Source organism: Poeciliopsis prolifica, unplaced genomic scaffold (genome assembly GCF_027474105.1).
Source record: "Poeciliopsis prolifica strain line A6 unplaced genomic scaffold, Auburn_PproV2 SCAFFOLD047, whole genome shotgun sequence".
NCBI lineage: Eukaryota > Metazoa > Chordata > Actinopteri > Cyprinodontiformes > Poeciliidae > Poeciliopsis > Poeciliopsis prolifica.
Window position 1 is genome coordinate 3,508,825 of NW_026562422.1, and position 15,518 is coordinate 3,524,342.

At 41.3% G+C, this 15,518-nt stretch overlaps 2 protein-coding genes across 3 annotated transcripts; both read right to left on the reverse strand.

Moving 5' to 3' along the window:
• Positions 1–442: 442 nt before the first annotated feature.
• On the reverse strand, positions 443–3,744 carry LOC129377367 (probable N-acetyltransferase camello). 2 transcript variants are annotated; one of them, XM_055057266.1, is made up of 2 exons: positions 3,170–3,744; positions 443–1,516 (listed from the first exon to the last, which is right to left on the reverse strand). In XM_055057266.1, exon 2 carries the CDS (start codon positions 1,507–1,509, stop codon positions 844–846), a length of 666 nt encoding a protein of 221 aa, XP_054913241.1. In that variant the 5' UTR covers positions 1,510–1,516; positions 3,170–3,744; the 3' UTR covers positions 443–843. The 2 variants fall into 2 exon arrangements, with proteins under 2 accessions (XP_054913241.1, XP_054913242.1); XM_055057267.1 differs by lacking the exon at positions 3,170–3,744 and adding an exon at positions 3,030–3,148.
• A 113-nt stretch (positions 3,745–3,857) lies between these two features.
• Positions 3,858–15,081, reverse strand: slc39a8 (solute carrier family 39 member 8). The gene is made up of 8 exons (XM_055057265.1): positions 14,536–15,081; positions 12,952–13,114; positions 10,067–10,236; positions 9,780–9,902; positions 8,683–8,832; positions 6,983–7,190; positions 5,611–5,795; positions 3,858–4,396 (listed from the first exon to the last, which is right to left on the reverse strand). Exons 1-8 carry the CDS (start codon positions 14,758–14,760, stop codon positions 4,250–4,252), a joined length of 1,371 nt encoding a protein of 456 aa, XP_054913240.1. The 5' UTR covers positions 14,761–15,081; the 3' UTR covers positions 3,858–4,249.
• Positions 15,082–15,518: the final 437 nt, after the last annotated feature.

Sequence of the window (15,518 nt, forward strand, 5' to 3'; positions counted from 1 at the left end):
TTTTTCTGTCTGATCCTCCTTTTAAGAATTTATCTGCGTTTCAGAGATTGAGCCGTTGTTTTTAGTTTCATCTAAATTTATATGAACCTAGAGTGTACTTTAACTTTCTATGTTATATTTTATATGTGTCAAAGCTATCCTGTGCAGTATTGTGCTAACTTAAAATTCTATGTCAACAACCTCAGGGCCACCGTAGAAATGGCCGTCAGTTTCTGCAACAAGAAAATACATTTGCTCCCAATCTGATGTGTGGAGCAGGTTCCATCGTACAAGCACCTGGGTGTTACATTAGACTGGAAGCTACAGTGGACTACAAACACTGATGTGCTCTACAAAAAGATCAAAGTATAATTATTATATAATGAATTTTACATTAAATTATCCTAAACCCCACCAAACACCAGAGATCAGCTCATTAATGAATGCCAGAGTGGAGGCGCCGTGGTTTTTCTCATTTAAGTCAGTTTATTTGCAGGACCCTGCAGAACTTGGTAGCAAGTTACAGTGATGACCAGGCAGAATATTTGTACATTATTTTCGATGAAAAACTGCTCGCCCCACACCTCCCCATGCACCTGCACACGCTCACATCAGCAACCAGAAGCCACCGCGCCTATACACCGCACCACAACGGAGTAACTGACCAGGAAAAGGGGAATGTGGCTTCCTTAACACGATTATTGTTTACTGACATTTTTAAATACATAGATGAACAACTCAAAAACGGTAGGAGAAAACATGCTGCGTAATGATTTAGATAGATGGAAGTTGAACTTGCCACAAAAAAAGATGAAATAAACTAAGTACAAAGACGTTTTAAAGAGTTTGTCGGTTTCACTAGCTTTATTTATCTTCCTCTAAATCGAGTCTGTACTCAATCAGAGTGAAGTTGATGATTTTAGCAAAAAACTCTTGTATGGGGAACTCCCTCCACTTCTTATAACCCATGTGTTCATACAGTTTTTGAGCGTCGGTAGCGACTATAGACGTGTAAAGGATGACGGCAGGGAAACCTCTTTCCCTAGTGAAATCCGCCACTGTGCGACACAGAGCCTTAGCGATTCCCTTCCCTCGGTGGCTGCGCCGCACTGACATGCGCTTCAGCTCCAAAAACTCGGGCATATTCTCGGCGGGCAGACACGCCACCATGCCGACCACCCGACCGTCGCTTTCGGCCACCCAGAAACACGAATTATTCTTCCGCAGGTAGGTCTCGCTGATGTCGTTGAGGTCGTTCTTCAAAGAAGCGTCTATGTAGCCGTTGAACATGTGGACGATCATCTGCCGGACTCCGACCAGGAGGAGGGTGACGGCCAGGACTGGCAGCACGAGGGACTGGGAGGTGGCTATGAGCGAGCAGAAGGTGCACATGAGCAGCATCTGAGTCAGCGGCTGTTTCAGCACGTGCATGAAGGACGCAGGCAAGTGCTCGTTCATCCCTGAGGTGAAGAGCTCCTTTACGGTTTCAGAATCCTCATCCCGGTACTTTCGGATCTGGATGTTGGCCATGGCCCAGCTGGTCCAGAAAAACAGAAAGGCGAAAATGTTAAAAGTGGCAAACTGGGTGAATTGTAATTGCATGTGGAGTACCCCACGGTTTCATCCTGGGCCCCCTTCCTGTTTAACATCTACATGTTCCTGCTAGCTCATAAAATAGCAAGTAATAAAATTAGCTGCCACAGAGCTCTGGATTACGATACCAGGTGACCATAAACCCATTCAAACACAGAGTAGAGGCACAGAACAAATCACCATAACCACCTTTAGCTGAACAGAAACAGAACTGAAGATATTATTGTTGGACCTAAAGAGGAACAATCTAGAGTCAGCACACAGCTTCAGTTATTACAGCTAGAAACTACTGATCAGACCCGAAATCTGGGTGTAGTGATGGACCCTGATCCAAACCTTCAGAGGCACATGAAGACAGTTACAAAGTCAGCCTTTGTAACCTTAAAGGGGTAAAGTTGCTGTTTGTGTTCTCACTAAAACTAGGAAGTGAGCACACATCAAGCCGGTCCTATAGTCCTTTCACTGGCTCCCTGTAGCTCAGAAAAGAAACTTTTAAATACAAATAAAAAACTTTGGCTTATAAATCACTAAATGGCTTAGCACCACAACACATTCAAGATCCGTTGTCGTCGTATCAACCTTCCAGGAGGTCTGCTCTGCATCACCAGAACCAAACACAGAGAAGCAGCTAATGCACAGCAACAAGTGGGGGAGGGGCAAAGCTCCCTTCACCTATGCATCATAAAAAAAACTTTGAAGGAGCAGCGAAAACCTGACAAACCACAAACTACCTGCCTGAAAATATGCTTACTGTAAACACACTTCTGATGAGCGTTTGGCTGCTCCCACATCCTTTACCAATACCCTGAACTACACATAGTAAACACCCATAAAGCCCCCAATAATAGTAACTGGGTTGAAAGCTTTATTTCAGTTTAAACAATTGCATATACATTCGTATAATCAAAAATATCTATGATATAAAAGAAAAAAAAGGGTAACAAAAAAACTTTTTTTTTTCCAACCATCAGAAGGGGGGAAAAAAAAACAAAAAAAAACTTATGAAAATAAAAGTTATTACAAGGCAGTAAATGCACTTAAAAAACTGAGTGGTAGTTAAGCTATTTAACTTCTTATAACATGGGATTAAAATTGGTCAAAGCTTTAGGTTTGTATATTGTTCAGCATTTACATTAACATAGTGCGTTGTCACACTGCCAGAGGTCAACAGAAATCCAATCATGACTTTTCCCTTGCAATTACATACAGACTCATCATCATCATCATCTCAGATGTAGAGAATTGAAAGACTTGACTTTGTTGCTCTCTGTGTGATGAATGACGAGAGCAAAACTATTCAAACACAGAAACTGAACATTTTACCAACGATGACCTCCAGCAGCATCCCTCATGCGCATCACGCGAGAAGAAGTCATGATGGTTTCGAACCAGATTTTTTTTTTTTTAGCAAACTAGTCAAAGGCCAGTAACGTTAGATTCGCGTGATCCTCACCAACCTGCGAGTAAGACTGCGCACACGTTCCTGCCTTTAAGAAACGACAACAGCCAGATTAGCTCACAGCAGCTAGCATCATTGCTAACTCGGAAGCCGCGACGTCCCAGTGAGATTTAGAGGAAGGTAACACAAGGTACTTACTTTTATGGTGATGCCCAAATGTGGTGTTTAAAGTCTCTTGCAGCCAGAGTCTACTCCAAAGTGAACTGCGTGCTGGAAGTGAACAGAGAACTTGGACTTTCCGGATCTTACGTCAACGGGGCAGCCATGTTGGGAGTGGCAGCTTTGTAGTTAAAACACAGAAAAGCGGTTTTGTTCCGGAGTTTCGGTGAAGTTGCGTGACTATCTGTTGTTTCTGATGCGCTGAGTTTTATTATTATAGTAAATAAAAAACCTAAAATACACGTCGTACAAAGAAATTTATTCTACACTTAAAGAAAAATATAAATAACCCATAAATTAGAACCTTAACTAAACATGCACTGGTGTTTGTGTCTTAAGTTATTTAAAAAGCAGTAATAAAGTTTTTTTTTTTTTTTTTTTTTACATCCATTCCTTCCATTTTCTCAACTGAATACGTTTTAAATTTTGTAACCGCAACCAAATTTAACCAGACATTTTGGTGTCCCGGGGGTTGAAACGTCAATGTATTAAAAGCTTAATAATTTTGTAGAGGCTGTTCTTACTTTGATCAGCAGAGATTGTTGATGTCTTAGCACTGCAGAGAGCATATGCTGTGTGCAATTCATCAATCATAACAAGCTTTTCATAGGCATGAACAAAATATGCCCTGGAAAGTTTGTGGGAGCAAGAAAACAAAACTCAGATGAACAGTGGTGCAGAGCTTGTTTCAGAACAGAGTTTAAAAAAAACGGATGAAGCGGAGCTAAAAATCACCAGTTTATATTCAATTGTATACAACACATTAGGTAAATGGAAGTCATTTCACATTTGAAGACTAAAAATAATTTGTTTCTGTAAGATAAATGCTCTTGATTTTTATTTTTTTTAATGTTGATTGTATAAAAGTTCCCTTCTTATGGAGAAAACATTTCACTAGATTGATAGTCCCCACCCCCACCCCAAAAAAAGGTATCACAGCTCATTCAACACTTGGTTTAGTTTGTACAGACATTCATTTTACATTCACACTCAGTCCAACCTGTGTGAGCAAAAACAAACAAAAAAAAAGGCACAGCGTGAGGAGTTTTGTTTCCTCTCCTATCCCAGGTTTATGTCCCCTGCAAACATGGTGATCAGCAGGATGATGGCGAAGCCGGTGAGCAGCCCGGCATTCTGGATCAGAAAGAAGACGATCTTGCTTGAAGTTTTTTGTTGTTCCTTTGCTATGCTGTCCATTTCTGGAAACTGCAACGGAGGATAAACATGAATTATACCTCCAACCGGACAATGTTAGACAAAACAGCCAGTTGAAGCCAAAAAGAAGGAAAACAAAAATGATACATTCTTCTTTTTTTCCTCACTGCGATGTTACGGCAACTCAAATTTCTCTTGTTTTGGGTCAATTAGAATCACCAGAATTATTTTTATTTGTTAAGTGACACAATAATGAGAGAAGCTTGTGGAAGGAAGCCGAAACGACTTAACCCAAGTCGTGAAGTTCAAAGACAACGGCAACAAATACTGAACAAAAATTTATGTCAATTTCTGATTTAGAAGACGATAATTAAAAAAAATGAAAGAATCTGACATATTCTCTTATTTTTGTGGCACTGAGCAAATAGAAATAATGTTGGTAATTCTGATTGAGCCAAAACAAGAGAAGTTTGGTTTGACTTGACTTTAGACTTGAGGGGAGACAATGTGTCTTTTTATTAGAAAGTGTATGTAAGCTAAATATAGAACAACCTGTGAGTGTCAAAGTTTCAGCCTTATCAAATGTTTTGCCTTTTATCAACGAGCTTCCTGACAAGACACATTTGTGCAACGTAAATAGTAGATCCCTCACCTTTTTACCTCATGTCAAAATGTCTTTCTTCGGTCTCTTTCCCACAACATGTGACTGATTAATGTTTATGAATCTGAAATCAAACCAAATATGTCTCATTTTGCAAAAAAAATTCCAGATATCTTTTTCCCTTCTTTTTTTTAATTCGGCTTTTCCTGTCAAAATTAAACATAATTGCTTTTTAGCCAGTTGGGGGCGACATTACAAGCTTGAACCATTAGGTTTGCTGTGTTTAACTTCATGAGACATTTATTTCTAAGGAATATCAAGCCTCCGGTTAATTATTTTTCTGTCTGATGTTAACTATATTTTCTACTTAATAGGACACAGGTCTCCATTGACCATCAGAGGAGAAACAGCTATATGTTTAGCTTGCATATGCTGCACTGGTGACCCCAGCAAGAGTATCTGGGCTGAACCAATGAGCCGGGTGTGTTGCAAGAGCTTTCCCAGCTGAAACAGCTGGCAGAGTAAAGCTAAAGAAAGCAAATCAGTTAAAACAAAATACTCAAACGACACAAGTTTCAGGCTCATAAGTAGGTGTCAGTCGGTTGAAGTGCCAGGCAACGTAAAACAAACACATTTAAATCACACGGTTAGATGGACAGCTCACCATGTCTGCTAGTGCAATATACAGGAACATTCCCCCCGCGATGGCAAAGATGGGATTCGGGGCAAAGCTGTTTCCAAGCAGGATGCCGAACACGAGGCCGACATAACAGGACATTGCCGAGAGCAGGTTGAAGAAAACGGCCTGCGGGACGCTCATTCCAGAATTCAGCAGGATAACAAAGTCGCCTGCAGAGAAGGAAACACTGATTTAAAACCAGCTGCATAAAAAAAAAAAAAAAAAAGCTAAAGAAACAACTCTGCTTCGCCTGAACTCTGGCTAAATTCTACTGTAAAGAATACAGGATGGTGTTCTACCTCACAAATGTATTCACAACCCATGAACTCTAACATTTTATCCCCAGTGATCTCGATTTACACAAAGCAGTGACAAATGAGTCAATACTTTGCAGAGTCACTTTTTGTCTCACCTAGATCTACAACCCTTCTTGGTATGTCTCTTCTAGCCATACAGGGAAAGAACATTTTTCCAACTCAAGTAAAGTCAAATTGGATGGAGTGCATCCGTGAACACTGTTTTTCCAAGTCTGTTCTGGATTTCAACTGGGAAATTCTAGCACAGAAACCTTACTTTTATCTAAGTTGCTCCATTGTAGTTCTGCGGTGAAGGGTTGTTGTCCTAGTAAGAGGTGAACGGAGTTTAACAATACGTGTTTTCTGATCCCCTGTGACCAGTTTTTCTATCCTTGCTGAAGAAAACACCCTACAGCTTGACGGTGCCATCACATTGCACCTTGAACATGGGATGCGGAGGGTGATGTGTTGTTTGGACTTCTGCCAGACATAGGTCACTGAGTGCAGTCCAGAAAGTTTCCTTTTAGGGTGCATTCACACCAGAACTGTTTATTCTGCTTTAATCAAACTCTAGTCCGTTTGCGTAGAAAGTCTGGGTCGTTTGCAGAGCTGTGATGCACAATCGAAATCTGATGCGGACCAGAGAAGCAAACTGGTCTTCCTACAAAACTAGTGGGTTTCTGTTTGCTTGAAGTGAACTCAGGCACACTTGAAATGTATATGTGAACACCAAGCGGACCGGAGGCCGCTCCAAAAGCAGGAAGTGCACTACAGCAACAGGGAATTCTGGGTAAATACAACCAAAGACAAACTTGCCAGCAGGAAAAATGGCTCGCGGCATTTTACAGATGACAAAACAGAAATGTTACAAACGCTTGAGATGATTACATCATTTTTCACTCATTGACATGTTGCATGGACCTCTTAGCCACCTCTCTGATGCAGGTCGACTGAGCCACCACATGCGTTTTCAGATGATGCACTGAAAAGTCGCCGGTTGGGTTTGAATGTGGGCGCACTGGATTTTGGTTTGACAGAATGCATGGCACTTTGCCACTCACCCAGCTCATGGGGAAACTCCTCACAAACGATGGCGGTGGACGTGCTGAACCCTGTCAGAACGGACACGGTGAACGACGCGCCGATGACCAGACCGTCGATGAAGTTGTGCACGGCGTCGCTCAGAGATATCATCCAGGCCACCGTCTTGATGCTGGCGATGCGCTTCCCGCGCAGCCAGTGACACATCACTTCCGACGCCTGGGCGTCCTGGAATGGCGACACGCGGGTTAAAAAGCATGCAGCCAAACGCTTGTGTTTGGTTATGTCAAAGCAAACATATGGAATCAATGGCAAAGTTCAAACGCTAAAGTTCACCTCAATCAGAAAATAAAGAAACAGTATAGAATGACTTGCCGGATCATTGCCTTTTGCTGTTCCTCTAACTTGTTAAGAAGGGAAAAAAAAGACTGATTACTTGAATTGCCCGTACTGATTATTCTGTACTTAAGAATTTGCAGCAGATCTCTTTAATTAGAAAAATAATGGCTCGAGTGTTGCTAGCAGGAAGTCGGAGAATGCACAGAGACAAACAGATTTCTTGGCATTTGCTTGGAGTCCCTCTAAAGAGACAAAAAGCAGCTTATACTAGCTATGGCCCAACAAGGACTCTTTGTGTAAAAGTCAGACAATGGGTCCCCTTTACCATGATGGGGGATCGAATTCCTCACAGCTTAGTTTTTCTCCTTGATCAGTTTCTCTCGTGTTTGCTTAGCTTTTAGATACCAGAAGCAATGTGATGACAGACAAATCGCTGTAATTTATTAACCTTATTAATCTCCGACCTGCACTTTTCAGTGGTAAAAGTTGCAGAAATTTCTCCCTCTTAGACATGGGCCAGTTACTAATATGAGGTACACCAAGCAGGTACACCAATAACGTTGGTGTACCTGCTTAAAGTCGTTGGCTTTTGGGAACTTGCTGGTCCCATAAACACACCGCTAAATTTTCTAGAAAGTCTTTTGGAAACGCGGAAGTCATCAGCCGTGATGAGACAAAAAAGGAGTCCCATCAGCAAGTCTTTTTAAAGGTAACAAATGGGCTTAAACAATTAATCGGATTATTGGAATAATTATCAAGTAATTTAGTAATCGATTAATTGCTACCTGGTGTATACAGACTCAATAAAAAAGACAAAGATGCTGAAAGAGCAACATACTAAGCCAAAAAAATACACATATATGTATATATACACCATTGTTTTAGCTTCACTCAGTTCAAATGATCCCTATTAGACGCCTTTTGCTATCCAATTATTAGTTGGAGAAAAAACAAGATCAACAGATGAGGTCTACATTGTAGCAGAAAGCACTGAGCTTTTCACATAGTGACGTTTTAGTTTCGTTTTAGCTGCTGGTGGTTTTTGTTTTGCATCTTTTATGGATTTCTAAGGTTGTACAAAAAGGTTGAAGTGGTTAAATGAAAAATCTGCAAAATGTGGCACATTTTCAATCCGATTAATCGTAAGAATAATCCATTAATTGTCAGAATAATTCGAGAGTTCATTGATTTCTACTATAATCTCTAGCTGTTGCCTTGGTAACTAGCCACAAATGGGATGTTGTTTGAGCAGCTTACGGCAGACTGAGTAAGAGTAATAATATCCCCCATTTCAATCCCTAAACGTCAATCAACCCTGTTCACCGATGAAACAGTTTTATCACTGCTTTTCAGTAAAAATGTCACAAGTTTCAGACGGAACCTGTTGGGGCTCGACAGCCGGACTGCTCTTATCCGTAGAAACGGTGGCGATGTTGGTCAAAACCATAGAGTTGCTTTTCACCCGAGCGTCTCCGTTCTGGACGTTGTTCTCCTGAGGCGGGTCTACGGGAGTGAAGTGGCTGTGGCCGTGCTGGAAACACAGACGACAAGCGTCAGATGAGTTCATTAAAGGACCAGCATTGAAAACAAAGAGGAAACAGAATACTGATGATTTGTATTGGGAAACTAAAATAAAAGAAGTAAGAAAATAAATAAATAAAATCGTGTCAAAGGGTCACTGCATTTCCTCCTGCTCCATGTTTTGTGTTTAACTTCATCGCACAAACAACCTTATCCCAGTGATTAAATCCTGTCAGGTGAGATAGTGGAACGTCTTCAGCAGCAGTTTCCTATCAAGCGCATGGTACCTGCAGATAACAGTTCAGGAAAGCAAACTGTTTTTATAATCTTATCTCCAGAGGGAGCTACTCTCAAGATAACGTGGAACTGAGCAGGAGGCTGTTGTTCTCCAGGTTAGTCTGACATGAGCAGAAAGACTTCGTCAGGGGTAAAGTATAGACGACTTCACATCTGAGGATCACACTGCCATCAATGGAATAAAAAAATAAATAATTGATTACAAGGGTGAGGACAAGCCAGTTAATGTAGGCTAAAGGTAACAAACTTCTCGCCATCAAATTCTCAAACAAACAGGTAACCCTTTAAAACTAATTAATTGGTGATAATTTTCTGGAGAAGGACAATTACAAAAAACATCTAACTGCTAATATCAGAGCTACAAATTCAAAACGGCTAACATTTTCTGATGGGTAACTCATGAAGTTTACAGTAATTTTAATGAGATGCCAGAGAAAGTTCTCGGTTCCTATGAAGCATACGGTAATTACGCAGCACACCTTTTCCCCTACTTTTTGCTCTCATGTCGCAGGATGCTAGCAGATTTTCCCCTTTACTGCAATATTCTATTATTTCTATATTGTAACAATATAGAAATGAAATGAAGCACTATAAACTTGTTTAGGAACAGAGCATCACTTCTAAAAGAGAGCGGACAAATTAACTTTCTACACAGCTTACCTCAAGTCCAACCCCGAGAAACATTTTCAGAATTTTTTCCACAAAAAATAAAAGGTAAAATCCTCCAAATATGCCAACTGCCTTTGCCACGTAGTTATCTGCTTTAGGGTCAAAACCCAGAGCCTGTGAAGGAAAAACAGAAGAGAGCTTTTTAGTGGTTGAGAAACCAGGGGTTCTCGGCTTGATTATTTGTTTTTCAGCTCCATTGCAAAAGCAGCAAAAGTGTGCCTAGATTTTGAATTTCTTGACCCGATAAGAATGTAAGAAATCTCCAAATCTTTACTGACCTCAGGTATGAGCTGAAGCACAGCATTGGAAAAGAGAGTCCCGATGGCGAGGCCTATAAAGTAAGTCAACACTTGAGGGAAATAAGGCTTCTTGGTGAAGGGGATCAGCAGCAGACCAAGAAGGGAGGCCAGGTTGATGATGGTAACAGCCAGAAATCCATAACCCCACACTGTCACAACGTTGAACACACATTGGAATCAGGCAAACAATTATTGAATTTATGAGCTAAAACAGCAGCTAACAGGTAGGCTTAATGAAGGGCAGTGAAGTTGCTCTATTTTGTCTTTTTCAGCAATCGACATTGATTTTTTTTGGGTCTTGTTTTGTTTTGTGTTTTTTTTTTTTTTGTTTTGTTTTGCTGGATTTGGAAACGTTGATAGTCTGTGGTTAGCGAAGCGCTAACTGCTATTATCAGATGCAAAAGATGGCTTAAAAATCTTGACACCGTGACAGTGTGAGAAGCAGGAAAGACTTAACCAGACTGAAGCCACATCACCTTCACCAAGCAAACAAGCTGGAGAAAAGCCCCAGAAGTTCCTATACAAAAATGAGTCAACTCACGGCTGGAAGAGTTGTTTTCAACTCCACTCCTACAGAAACAACCGTTTTCAGTTGTCGAGGATAAATATGTAGACTGAACTTGTCACAGTGCTGCCAACCATCGAGCAGCATCTTGGTTCTTGCTATTTGAAAGGAAATCTGAAAAGGTTTTGGGTTAATGAACACAGCTTTATGTGGGGGAGGGAAAATTCTTTACAATCTGTGTCAGCGGCTCAGAGCAGGGAACCGGGCCAGCGGGTCAGTGACTCCATAAAGTCAGGCCACGGCGGCGCTCCCTGCTGGAAGCACGCCACCATCAATGACAGACGGAACGTAGTCAGATGACGCACATCAAAACTGATAATAAGAAGACTCACGACGATAAACTTGATTCTTTTCTTGACAGAATGGATATTACAGATATCTGTCTCTTATAAGGCACCATCGTCTAATTAACATTACACAGGAGAGTAATGAGTCTCCACAAAATATTTTGTTTAGAGCAATAGAGTTAAAAGAAAGATCGCTCGCTGCATCTAGAGAACCTGGTTCAGAAGAGGATTATGGCCCAGAGCTGACTCAAAAGAAGTTTCTGAGAGCAGTGGGAACAGGACTTATTAATGATGATGTTAAATACCAGCTCAAAAACTTCCTGGATGATCTGACAGCTACAGATGATGTACTGATGGGAAAGACTAATGAGGCCGTCAGCATCGAATGGGAAAGGCAACAGAAGTTCAGAAGGATTAGCGAAGACCTGAAAGCCAGCGATTTGGGAGCAAGAACAGCCGTCTTCCACCAGGATATAAAAAACCAAAACAAAACTGGAAAAGTGCAATCATCTGCCTCTCACACAGAAACCGAGCTCCGAGACGCCATCAGACAACTTAAAAAGTGAGATGCAAGACATCCGGAGACGGGTTAATGACCCATTTACCTGTATCCAAGTCAAGACCAAGTCGGAGATGTGGCTGTAAACATTGCCAGCAATAGAGGAGAGTTTTGTGACCGTTGCATCAACTGTGGACAAAGTGGGCGTTGCTAAGGAAATAAATAAGTCTTACCTCAGGTGAAACGCCGGGTCAACCAACAACGAATCAAAATGCATTTTGATTATTATTTTATTAAGCAATTAAGTAGATCAGGGAAATGAAGAAGAGGTGAAAGTGCATGCTTTTAATATCCACCAGGCCTCTTTCAGAGATGGGAACTAAAGGGAGTATCCCACCAGTTTTAATTCACTTCACAACTCTGGTATTTGCACCTGCAGGCTGTGACCTTGGATGGTTCAAACCCAGGTCAGAAATGCCCTTCGTTATGTGCTTCCTGCAAACTGCCTCCGACATGAAGGGTGCATTATAGCTAAAATTGCTTGATTGCTAGATTGAAATTAAACAACGTTTTGACATAACAGCTGGGTGTGGATTTGTTGAAAACACATCAGAAAGGCCCGGAGAAGAGCAGCGTGACATCTGTGCCAGCAACAGGAGATGATCAAAAGGAAAATGACCAAACAGGAAATGGACGCAAGCGTACCGCTGACATCACACACCATTCAGAACCTAAGTGTACGTACCATGAATACACTTCTTTCAACCATGACCATCTGTGAGTCAAACACAGCTGGAGCCAGTTGCTGAGGAGGATGAAGAACCAGTCATTGCTTACAATGTGATTGAGTACCTATTAAAAATGGATCTAGATTTTCCCCCCCATCATTACAGAAGCTGTTACTAAAGCATTTTCTTATTTCAAGTTAGATATCGTAGCTCTGAATAAACTCTCCCCAAAAGGTGGTTGAATACGAATCCAGGTCACATTTTTACTTGAAGTTTTTTGGTCGTTCAATAATAAAATGTTGAAACGTTCGAGGTGGCATAAATGCATCTGTTTGACCAAGAGGGACAAAATAATTAAAAGCACTAATAATTGCAGTCTGCAAGTGATTTATTAGGGCAGATTTCCAACAACCTATTGCAGAACAAATATGTAACTATGACTAATGTAATTTCTGACTCTAAGCTTTTAATAGAACCAGAATTGAGATCATGTAGGAGAAATGCTACCCGTGATGCATTCGGCCTGATCCTCCCGTAATCATTTACACGAAGAAAAACCTCAGTAAAAGAGATCTACCACCCGAGTCACTGTGGCTGAAAGTGTTGCCACATCTCTCAGTTAAGGCAATAAACCGTCGTGACCCGTCGGTCACGACCAGTACAGGGGGTAAAAAGTAAGACAATTCTAAGGGCCCCTCCGCACTTATTAAGAAGAACTGGACTTCTTAATAAGTCCAGCTGGACCTATTAAGAAGTCCAAACAGTGTTGAAATGCAGCAACTCACCAGAGTAGTCGACGGAGGGCACCGTTATCGGGTTGACATAGGGGCAGGAGGGCAGCAGCACCTGGGTCAACACGGCGGGACAGATCCGCCCCAGGTGTCCCACGGTCAGCTCAGTGACGTTACTGAAGCCAAAGTGGGACAGAATCTGCTCCGCTGAGGGACACTGAGGGACACACAGATGGTATTAGACATTATTTCTTCCACACTTCTGGCTTTTTGCTGTGTGGAGAGTTTCTTTCCATCTGAAAGCTCCGATTAACACTATATTGCACCGTAAAGTATTATTGTTATTACACAGTAATGGATAGAGTTTGAAAATAGTTTCTGTTAAAGATGTGTAGGTTTCATAAATATGTTTCTTTTATAACTTTGGCTGTGTTGTTTTTTAAAAAAAACCCACACATTTAAAAAGTTAAGTTGTGTATTTTGGGTTGTTTTCATTTTTTACCATCTTCAAAATCATAAGTTTGCATGTATTTCTTTAGTATTTAGAAGAATACCTCGCTTATAGAAACCATTTAAGTTCTGCCCATAAGTTTACTATGGAACTGAGTTCAGCGGTTTGTGATGGTCAGTATTTCAACATAATGTTCTTTCATTATTGTGCTCTCTATTTGTTTAAGCTCAAGAATTAATCCAGCTCCTTAATAATAATAATAATAATTAAAGGGGCAATATTGTGTGTTTTCCAGGCATATTTCACTGTTTTATAGCATTTAAATAACTGCCACCTTCATTTGGTATAAAAATGCTGTATATATCAAATATGACATAAAATAAATTTTACTTTGTAATTTAATGCCTTGAAATTGGGCTTCTGTCTCTTTAAGAAACTCCTGCTCTTTCTGAAACTCTGCCTTCAGGAAGTCATCACAACATGGCTCCTCTTTCTATTAACCCTTTAGCAACGTTTTTACCAGCGCTGTACTGAGAAGCAGCTCAAATAATGAGCCCAGCCGACATAAAGTTCCACCAGGTGTTTGCTAATTGCTGCTGGCTAGTCTGAAGGAGCCGAGTGGGGGGAGACTTGGAGATGGGCTGCTATGTGAGGCAAAAGCTTGGAAACTTTGAAACTGCAGGGGGAGCTGCATCTCGAGGGCGGAGCTACATCCATCCAGGCATTTTGTTCAGCAAATAAAGAAAAGTTTTGGTAAACCTATGCGGGCAATGTGCTTTCAGAAACCTTCAATCCCTAAAACGGCATAACGTAAATTGTGAACACTGTCGATTTATTGTGCATTTATCATGGGTATAATGTATCTATGATACGTTATATGTGTGGAATTATTAGTATGCTGGAATTTCTGAAAATGAATTTGACATTTCTCTATCTTCCACTGAATATTCATGATGTTCAAAGAACCACCTTGCATCACAATCTAAAGGGTTAAAGATGATTTTCTCCCGCAGAACATACATCAATGGTGAATGAAACAGCCCTTCCACACATCAGTCATATTCACAAGGAAAATAAAAATGACAACAATAAATAAATAAATTTATTTCTACAAATAAAAAAAAGAAAGAAAAGAAAACAAATGGAAAAAGACTCACAACTGTTCACTGAAGTGAAGGAGTACAGACCTCTTTGCTTTCCAGCGGATTCCCTTCACTTATTGCCTCAGACCTTCTGGCTGAGACCAGCAGCAGCATGTCTTCGAGCTTCGCCGTCGCAATTGATTCATTCTCGCCGTAAAAGTGTAAAATATCCTCCAGGAATTCCTGGCCATTCCGCCCGGCCACCTCAGCGCCGTGGGTGAGCGCGCTCAGAGCCAGGGCGCACGCGACGAGCCACTTCACGTCAAACATCTCCACTTTTTCTTCTATTTTTTTTGTTTGTTTTTCCGGAGTGCAGTTTGACCCGGGAATAAAAAGCCACTACAGCAGCCGCCGTGAGAGCATTTAAATCAGCCCGGTAAAAAATAAATAAATAAAAAATCACCACGTCCGTGGTGTTTGAGCCATTAAGTTTTGATGAAATTCTCCCCCCCACACGGACCCCAGTGCGCGTGCACTCGCGTTCTGTCTCTCTCGTGATTACTTTATTTCGCTCCTCGTGCGGTTTGAGCTGCTCGGTAGGATGAGCGACCTCTGCTCTCTGAGGTGGATGAGGTTCAAAGGTCAACCCCGCTCCGACCAGAAATAACGAGGAGGGCCGAGCGAACGAGGTCGCGCGCGCGCTCTCTCTTTTCCACGCTTTATTTAAATCCCCTTTCACTGGACAACAACAACGAGCTTCACAACCAAACAGTGATGAAGGTCCCGTGTGCTATTCAGCAGATTCTGTCGGAAAATGTGTGACGTGAGGAAAGTGTTGGAGCTCGCGCGGGATGTGTGACTCGCTGTCAGTCTTTAGTTGATCGTGTTTGTGACAGTGACATATGAAGGTAGTAAACGTGAAGAAAACTTTAAAACTAAGGAAACCTTGTCGCCCTCTTGTGGCAACGCATGGTTAACTAACTATATTTACACACATAGGGGGTGTTCAAAAGTGCGGCTCACTCAAACTTGGCCCTGACAGCACAGAACATTGATACATATATAAACTTTTTCTTGTAATTAAGGGC